Source organism: Sinocyclocheilus anshuiensis, unplaced genomic scaffold (genome assembly GCF_001515605.1).
Source record: "Sinocyclocheilus anshuiensis isolate Anshui unplaced genomic scaffold, SAMN03320099.WGS_v1.1 scaffold1429, whole genome shotgun sequence".
In the NCBI taxonomy this organism is placed as follows: Eukaryota; Metazoa; Chordata; class Actinopteri; order Cypriniformes; family Cyprinidae; genus Sinocyclocheilus; species Sinocyclocheilus anshuiensis.
Genome location: NW_015548305.1, coordinates 622115 through 632225, shown reverse-complemented (window position 1 = coordinate 632225; position 10111 = coordinate 622115). Strand labels below are relative to the sequence as shown.

The following is a 10111-nucleotide window of genomic DNA, read 5'->3' as shown; positions in this document are numbered from 1 at the left end:
GAAAGCGAAACTACTTTGTTTGGCCTTCCAAAAGAGGACACGACTAGAAATCAGTGGTTAATTTACAACACTGTTCCAAGAACAGTTCAACCCAAATATTCAGATGTGTGCAGCGCATTTTATGGAGGACTGTTTCCTGATCCTGGTAGAGTAGACAACAATGCAGGCTGTTCTGATTCACAGTCTGTAAGTACGTTGTCATATTTAAAAGATTTGCCACTGATGATTCAAACGCGAGTTTTGAGCAGTGTAGAGTAACGCTTGTTTTTTGTCATTTCTCCGATCACAAATGCAGACATGGTTTTATGTTTACGCGGCGCGATGCAACGCAACGCGTAAAAAGACAGTTTAAGTCATTATAATCCGTAATTATGTCCCCACTGGATGCAACAAATGCCTCGTTTATAATGGGTTTTAATGTTTTTGTCTCGTCGCTCCGGCCGGACAGGGCATCACAATATGGTAAGGGGCGTAACATTTCCGTCACACGCTTGAGGTATTCGGCTAATCACAACGCACTGGACAGCTGGCCAATCAGAGCACACCTCGCTTTTCAGAACGATGAGCTTTGTAAAAATCGACGCGTTTCAGAAAGGCGGGGCATAGAGGAGAAACAATAATGTACAGTATGTGGAAAATAATGTGTTTTTTGAACCTTAAACCGCATAAACATTTCATTACACCAAATACACAAAATAATGTTCCTTTTAACGACATCATATGACCCCTTTAAAATGTTTTGCCACTTGCTTGAGCAACTTAATATATAAATATAGAAGTAAATGCAAAAGTAAAAAGCATTGAATAATGTGTTTCTTATATTTATTTCTTTTAAACACATCTATGAAAGATTGTATTATACAATACGGTGTAAAAAAAATAATCACGATGCTGAAAAAGCAATAAAAAATAAAAAAAACATTTAAAGTAAAAATGTTTGGATTTGAAAAAATAATGGATAAATGTTGTGTTTATAGTAAACAGCCACAGATCAGTTGCAGACTCCTGTGTGAAAGCACGAGAGTCCGTGCTGCTTCTGCACCACTTAGGTACCGCACATGGACTGCATACGCACTGCAAACAGAGTATGTGTGAACCTGGAGTAAAAGGCCGCCTCACATACAGCTCACGAAATCAGGCTTGTGCTGTGTGTAAGCTATTGTGTAACAATTGCACGATTGTCAAAACAAAAATACAGTGCATGATCAAACATTTAAGTGAGATAAATATATAATTTTTGAAAAATATCTAAAAAAGGCCCCCCTCCACCCCTCGAATTAAAAAATCCCCTCTCACAAGAGTCACCTAAGAGGGGAATTCATTTTCAAAAATGAAATTCAGGCCCTGAATAAATGTCTAAAAATCTTGATTGGATCATCACTATAAATAATTCTACATGATAAAAAGAAGGCTTTAAAAAGATCGGTATCGGTGATCGTATCGGCAGATACTGCTTTCTGTAATCGGTCTCAAAAATCCAGATCGGAGCACCCCTAGCAAATACAGCATAAGGTCATCTTCAAGTTGCTATTTGGGATAATATAATTTGCTATTATATTTTTGCTGCAACCAAATAACAAGCACAAAAATTGTTGCATTTTTTTCTCATCTCGGTTTATTATGTTAGGCAAGAACTAGGGCTGGATGATAATATCATAATGAAATCATGATAAAATTTGTGTTGATGATGATAAGCTCAGGACGTTTTTACTTAATATCACACAGCCTATCACACAACAGAAATAAACGTGCCAGTCAGTGCACGTAGCTAATAAGTCTGCACGTACCGAGTGTCTCTTTGAATGAATGGCACGGCTTCGTATACTATACAAACTCAAACACATGTGACGCTCAGTGTTTTCAGCATCTCCGTCTCAATATATAAGGACATAAACATATGAACTTCATCTCCAGAGATGCTCTGAGATGAAGATAAGAGATAAGCATCTTATGTTGTGTAGCATTTTACTTGACAAAAAATAAAAATGTGATGTTTTGTTGTAAACTAATTGTTATATTTTAATTCGATTACATTTCAAAAGATTGATTACATTTTAAAAGTTTTATTAAGTCATTACATTTGACACCATTTCTGTATTAAACAATCAAGTTATGTTAACATTAATTTTCAAGGTTTAAAAACGTGTGGAAAGCACTTCCTTTCTCATTAATGGTAAATGAACATTAATGGGATAAATTAAATATCAATCTTTTATGATATGGAAAAAAATATTGTGATAATATTTTTTGCTGTATCGCCCAGCCCTAGCAAGAACACTCACTAGACTCTCAAAACAAAACACTGCGGCATGCAGCACGACTATTTATTTAATCATAGGCTTTTCCAGTTTAGTAAAAGCCACATTAAAATACGAGGCTCATTGCTCTAATTAATTACATAGAGATCATAACCCTACCTGTACAACAACCCACATTATTACATTAAAGACTATAAGGTGTAATTACTTACATCTCAACCTGGTCCTTAGAAGAAAATGATTCATCTGGTTCAGGAGACTGAGATATATCAGATTTTTTATTTACTTGCTTTTCTTTTTCTGTAAGACAATAATAGCAAAGCAATATAATTGAAGTATTTCCATAAAACTATTACAGCTGCAAGACAATGCAATTTTTGCTCAACCTGCATTACATAGAAAATATGCACACCTTTCTGTTTGTTTTGAATATCCTTGAGCTTAGAGCATAGCTCTTCGACCAAGCTTTCAATTCCAGAATTCTGAAAGAGAACAAAAGTAATTTAACTTGCGATTTTCCTCGCTTTTTCAGACCGATGAGCTTTGTAAAAATCGACGCGTTTCAAAAAGGCGGGGCATAGAGGAGAAACAATAATGTACAGTATGTGGAAAATGTGTTTTTTGAACTTTAAACCACATAAACACATTTCATTACACCAAATACACAAAATAATGTTATTTTTAGCAGCATCATATGACCCCTTTAACAGAAAATAGAATCATAGCTCCATCACTGCAACAAGAATTAATTGTTTTCTTCAAAAACTTGGTATTAAATATGAAATTTGAACTCCCTTTGATTAAAAAGCACCAAATATACACAAGATTAAAAGAGTAACCATATTAAACATCAACTGAATAATATCTATTTTGCTGAGTACATCTGAACTAGTTCTGGTGATTTATTTTTTGACAGAAATAAGCATAATCACTGTAAAAGGCTTTGAGGAAAAAGCAAAGCACATCAATGATTTTCAAAAAAAAAGAAAAGAAAAGAAAACATGGATCTGAGATGTAGCCACATTACTCAAGTTCTGATTGACATATTTGTCTTAATGAGGAGAGATATTCTTGACCATTTAACCAATTTTTGCTCTACTAATTCCACAACAAACTCACTCACAAAAGTACACTAATTGCAATTTAGCAGTGAAAATGGTTGTGGGGGAAAAAATAAATAAATTATATAACACACTGATTTAAAAACTTTAGCTTTAGACAAAGGTCTTACTTCATCAGATGCTGAACGCAAACATTGCACAGCAGCTTGTTTCTTCATCTCTTCAAGACTAAGGTCAGTCCCTCCCTTCCTCTTGCTCTTCCCCCATTTCTTCCCTGTTCCCTTCTCCCAGCCCAGGAAGATGTCATTTTCCTGCGCACAAGGAGGACCAGGTGTTGATTCTTTAGTATAAATGTACAGAAACTGTGCACAAATGTCTGCTAAGATGCAATTACTGCCAAATAAACTACTCTGAAGAAGATAAAAGAACACTACTTGAAACCTGTTGCTTTAGTCTACCATCTCTAAAGTGCAAAAAGAAGCAAAGAAGTCCTAAACAAGAATACCATAATCTACACAGATAAAGCACTATATTTTCATAGCCTTATTCCACAGAAGTTTGTGGATTCACATCTGATAAAATAAAATGTAGTGGTCTTTATGAAATCTGAATAATTGCTGAGTATCAAAATAAATGTTAGTTACTACTAAATGCAATAAAATGAATACTGAGAGACCTGAATTACTACTAAACACAAAATATATTACCTAAATGCTTTATGTTTTAATTGATCGAACCTAACATGCAAGACACTTTTTTTCTTTAAGAATCACTAAAGTTGGTTTACATTAAAAACAAATGTATCGTATGACTTATGACATAGAACACTTAAAGCTTTGGGTGGTGAACTCCTTTTTAAGATGTTTTGTTAGATTTGTACAGAAACAAGTCACTTAAAACACAAAAGGTTTTCCAGATGTGCTGAAACATTTTAACTATACCTGGTCCTGCAGGTCATAGTCATAGCTGTCGTGCAGTAGCAGGCTAAGGACATAGCGGGTGTAGATCATGGCATCTATGCCACATTTCTCCAGCTCCTGACCCAGCCAGCTCTGCACTGGCCCTAGTGAGTGCAGTGAGGACATCTCTGAGGAGGACACAGGGCCTGACAGGGCCCGCGAGACTCTTTCAGGAGCAGGGCCGTCAGACTCTCCACTCATTGGACGCATGAGACTAGGTTGGAGCCATTCTCAAATGCAGATGCATGTTCCCAAGCGGCCATGAAAGTGCAAGAGGGAGTGGTATGAAAGAGACAGAGCTGATATTATAGTAGGGGAGGAAGGACTCAATCCAGCAAGACAAACACAGGAAGGTCTACATGAAGAGTCATGTAGAATCTTCTGTATATTCGTATTGCTGTAAGCAAGAGGAGGCGAGGCTCTAATCTTCAGGCATGGCTTTGACCACTGGAAGCTAACAGCTTACTGAACAGGCTCACTTTCATTCATAAGGGTTCATCCTGGAGGACAGCTGGTTCCAGGCTCAACCTGAGAGAGGGGAAAAAAACAACAACAAGAAGCATTTAGTTTTTAATATTGTTTTTGCCCTAGAGCAATTGCAACTGAAAGTCTTGATAATCCATAATCTTTAAAGATATCCTTTTAGGAAAGACCTTTAACAATCATCACTGCAAACCAAGGATTGGTTGGCACTTCAGCTGGCAACTGGCTCAAATCCCCACAAACCAATTTAGACCACACAACTGATGAAGACAAGACCTTGAAATAATTAGTGGTCTGAAATGCAAAGCATTTTAAAGTGCTTTCAAACTAAAGCTAAAGGCAGGCCTAATCTGGTTTATGAAAGTACACTGAAATTAAGTGTACCAAAGAATTAAAGAAAATACATAAGTAATGCGTGTGGATATTGAGACATTTAAAAAATGTGATTTTCTTTAAGCAGTTAAACTGGTTGACTGGTTAAACTTGTTGACGAAAATGTTAAAAAACTAAAAGTTTTTATTATTGAATTACTGCAAAACTGTAATGACTTTCATGCTGGCATTTCTAGTGCATGCTGGAGCTGAGCATGTCGAACACCTCCACTGATGAATAAAATGAGATACAAGACAGAAAAAAAAAACATTCATATCAAAGTTTGCCTCATTCTGTAACTATAATTTACTTCTATAATTCCATGACTCTGATTTTAGTAGTAACACCCTGTGTTAGTAATCATATAATAATAATAATAATAATAGGCATATGCTACAACTTACAATACGTGCAAGCATTGTATAATAACATTTCATTCTAGTAACTTTCACCAAAAGTGTCCTGTATGCCACTGAAGGCTACATCCAAAACATGAAATCAGGAGGGGAAAAAAAACCCCAGAGAGGTTTGCTAATAAAAATAAAAGTCAGTAAAACACTACTATGACCTAACCAGTATGTACACTAATTATCAAACATGATTAAATTTACCTTGCAACAACTGTGTCCTTACCGATGTTTAAGCTCATTTGTCAAATCATCTAGGTTCGACAAGTAACAATCTGTTGCACACACAAGATTTGGTTTTGGAAAAGGAAAACAAAAGTAAGTTTGTATTCCAGCTCCTGGCACCCTGTATAACTACTACAAGTGCTCCAGCAACAATGTTTCAGGATTAGTCGGCATTGTTTTTAAGGTGAGGCTTAATATGGTTTGGTATGAATACCATGCAGAATTCAATGCAGTTGGAATCAAAACCAGTTACAATTAAGCAGAAAGGTATGAGAGGCTGTTATATTATGAACACAGTCACACCTAAAGGGTTCAAATCACAAGAAGTGGTCCACAAATAAATGCATGTGATTCTACAAATGAACACTGAGGAGAGTTCTGTTTGTTAATCATCGTGTGTGAATCTCATTTTATCCTTCTGTTCCTGAATATGTTTGTCTTCTGATTCATGTCTTCAAAAACAAACTTAATGTTCCATACAATAAACAAAGCATTTCCTATAGAAAATATGTCCTCGAAGGAGACAGCAAGACAAAAGCACACTGAACCTGAGCTCACAATTAACGCCAACATTACAACAGTTCTTTTAATGCGTTTACTGTGAAGATTTACCAATGATTTTTAATGAGACCAGAAAGAGGAAACTGTAAGACGGAAGTAACATGCTCTCATGGCAACACCTCTATATTTTATATCTTTTTTTTGTGTTCAACTAAAGAACTAACAACATAAGCATAAGACGATGACGATTTCTAGATGAACCCCTTTTGACATTAACCAAGGTATGAGCATGCCTGGAATGCTACCATAATTATGACTTGTTTCTGCAGTTCTTGTTATGCAAGACAATGCATGAGTTTCAAAGATAATTTCAAAGAAACAGGTCCTAACATGTCATGACACTGTACAGTGAGCGTTTCGTGACAATGATCAAATGCTAATATGCCTTACAAATCAACGTTAAACAATGTTTATAACTTATAAACGGTTAGTAGGTGCACAGACATGCATGTTTTTTAGGACAGCTTTCGATGAATAAGGAAAATACTACATGCCTATGAAAATCCCAAGCCCCATAATTATCTATGCGCATTTACAGTAGAGCATTGCCTTTTTTTTCAAATGCAGAAAATCAAGCTTGGATATGTTACTGCTGAATATTAGAAAAAGAAACAGGAAATCTTAAAAACCCTTTCTCCCTGTCTGACATAAGCAGTTTGTCCTGTTGGAGTAGACAAAACATTTGTTTCCACTCAAAAGTTGAAACTGAAAACTGTTCATACTGTAGGTCCAGCAGAAGTCCGCCACGCCCATCTTCTGTCGTCATTCCTCGTCATATTACAGTGCGTGCTGAGTGTATTAGCTTTCATTTACTGTCACTGACCAGAAACATACATTAACTGATCTTTCATCAAGGCCGTGATATTTCTCTCTCATAATGACTTTAATCCGCTAAAATGGGCGCAGCAGTACCTCTTTAAAACGGTTTAAAAACTCGACAAGATTGCGCACCAACATATTCTGCAGAACTAATTAAGATCATGCACTTTTCTTTCATTTGCATTCGTAACTTATTGTAAACTTGCGTAGGAAACACTAGTATAGGAAAAACAGAAATACTATGCCCTTGACGTTTGCCCCTTCACATGGCTTAAGTTAATCACGTTAGAATACAAGCCTTACAATAAATTGCAGTTCTGTATTAAACGACCACCTGAAGGCGACACCGCCACCGATGTCTCAATACGTCTGCTTAAAAATGTTTTAACATCATCAAAATAGTTCGCATTGTTTGCCAATGACAGGAGAACGGCGGAATGATAGGCCAGCTGACTAGCTACGAGCTAACTATCACCTGACACAAGCCAGCGACCAGAAACCCGTTTACTCAAGTCACGAACTTTGTAACTTTCTATCATTATATTACGCTGCACGACAAAATAATGAAATTATGAATAATAAAGACAGTTTGTTTCAATAAAGATTGCTCTCTACAGGCCACTGTCTATGCGCGCAGCAGACGAACCACAAACCACTTTCCCCTTACTCAGCATGATTCAGCTAACATTAATGTTGTTCGGCTCAACTATACTGAGAAAAGTGCAAAATATAATAATTATGCGCAAAGTAGAGCTGCCGCTCTGCTCCATATCCAGCCTGAAGTTACAAAATGATTCGTGTGAAGCGATTCCCCTACAATGCGTAATAAACCTAATTTTCATGTTATGAAACGCACGATTTAGCTTTACTCAGTGCGCACAATAAACATTATTGTCGTCTACAGTGCCATACTGACGCAGTAGAAATGTAAACAGATGACCGCTCATACAGTGTCGTTGCCTGGCTAACTCGGACACCATTTTACGCCACAGAGTGAAACGCTAGTCCCGGTTTATCACTTCCTCGAAAACTACAGCCAACGTAAATATTTTTGCTTCTCAACAACCGCTATAAAACGGTCCATACGCGTGCTTCGTGCAATAAATTCAAAAGCAAGCACGTCTAAACAGGAAAATGGGCGTTAATTATCCAAACAGTACGAGGTAGCGCTAAGCTATGCTAGTGCACCGTTGTAGCTAAACCGGGGAGGAGGCGCGGCTGATTTGCCTTGGCTACAGGCGTTTGTAATACTTGACAAGACGGCCTAAAACATTAGCTTTCAATTCAAATCGGACCTGGGGAGCATTACTAACAAGTATAACGCGCAACATATCGAAATGCAGTTTAACATGATAAAATAGTCTTACCTGCTGCAACCCTACGCAGTGTGCTTAAATAGCAGCAGGAGAAGCGACGACTTCTCTCCCGCCGCTGGCGCTCCGAGCTCGAGCTCTGACGCTCCGCCGCAACAGCGTCACAGATATCAGGCGAGGGATAAAGTCTGTTACGTCCTTAACTCACGCCGCTGACGACATTTTGGATCAAGGTGGGCCCGCATCATATGTCTCTATGGTCTCTACTCTCTAGACATCATTATGACAGTTCGTTTCGAGCCAACATGGCTGACAGAGGGAAAGACTTTAAAGGCGATTTCCGACTCCATTTTATTTATCGCCAGACAGATGACAAAATGTGTCGCCATGGCTGATATCCCTCCGCGAGAGCTTGCATCATTCAGAACGACCGAGTTAAATACAGTCAGTTGAAATCTTCTGCGATGCAGTGTATAGGCTCTCTTTGGGCATAATTTGAAAGGAACATAATTAGATTGTTTATCACATACAGCAAAGATTGCTAGATTTGGGAGTATTTTTTCCATTTGTTAACATAAAATACTTTTAAAAACACCATTCTGATGTTGGTATTAGATTTACGAATATTTACTTGCATCAAAGTGAACAACATTTACAGTCAAACTTTACGTCTGTTTTAGATAACAAGGCGTTCGCAATTAGCACTATTTTTTAATTATGTTTATTGTAACTTTTACGTACAAAGGGGGAAAAAAACATAATATCATCCCTTATGACATTAAATTGCCAACATCCTCACTCCGCAATATCATATGTCACTGAAAATAGCAAAACATGTGCAGTCGGTGCTTGAGTTAATAGCTTTGGAAACATAGCATTTCTGGACAGTGCAACAAAAGTTTTATGACAATATTTAATTAAAACCCGTTACGTTTTGTGTTGAAATTTTAAAAAGCGCGAGATTGTTCATTTTCTTAATAAGACAACTCTATAGACTTTAATATTGTAAGGAGCCCTTAAGTGTATATGGTAATAGCATATGGAAATATAAGATGGGAGGGAAAATATATAAATATAAAATATAATTTTCCTCCCATCTCATATTTATTTCAGTACCAGACTCCGAAATATTAAGATCCAACAAAACATGTTTCATTGTACCTCAAACAGCTTTGTTGGTGTATGTGCCTCCGTTTATTTGGGCTGCAGCCCACCCGTACATATTACATATTACATATGGTCATATTAATAAGGACTACTGGAGCCCCCTAGCGGCATCTAAACGGACGTGCCTTCAACATTGTGCATCAATGTAAGATATTATTAATAATAACAACAATAAAAATAATATGTAGGCATATGTAACTAATAGGCATATTGTTGAAACGTTATGATTCTGTAAATATGTGTGATGAACATTCTTGCGTCAATTAAATATTACAAATACTAAATTTGAGTATGTTAAGACAATTTTGGAAAACAGACATGATATGACATATTTGTTAAAAACTAAATAAAGTAGATTAGATAAATCCTATTTTCTCAGAAAAATATTCAATGCATTCTCTATCACTGGTTGTATCACAGCTTATTGATTGGTAAATTTCAAACCAGTGTAGCCTAATTTGATTTAGATTTTGATATATTTTATAT

General features: G+C 36.6%; 1 protein-coding gene across 3 annotated transcripts in view; it reads right to left on the bottom strand.

Annotated features, from left to right (window-relative positions):
• kiaa0232 (KIAA0232 ortholog) overlaps positions 1 to 8777 on the bottom strand; it is a 16038-nt gene extending 7261 nt beyond the window's left edge. For 2 of the 3 annotated variants that reach the window (XM_016443952.1, XM_016443954.1), the window contains exons 1-5: positions 8513 to 8777; positions 4261 to 4806; positions 3490 to 3630; positions 2671 to 2740; positions 2471 to 2558 (exon numbers count right to left, since the gene is read on the bottom strand). In XM_016443952.1, coding sequence (XP_016299438.1) covers positions 2471 to 2558; positions 2671 to 2740; positions 3490 to 3630; positions 4261 to 4488 — 527 coding nt within the window. In that variant the 5' untranslated portion in view covers positions 4489 to 4806; positions 8513 to 8777. Of the gene's footprint in view, positions 1 to 2470; positions 2559 to 2670; positions 2741 to 3489; positions 3631 to 4260; positions 4807 to 7048; positions 7324 to 8512 lie in introns of those variants that run through there. The other variant, XM_016443953.1, reaches the window with a different exon arrangement.
• Positions 8778 to 10111: the final 1334 nt, after the last annotated feature.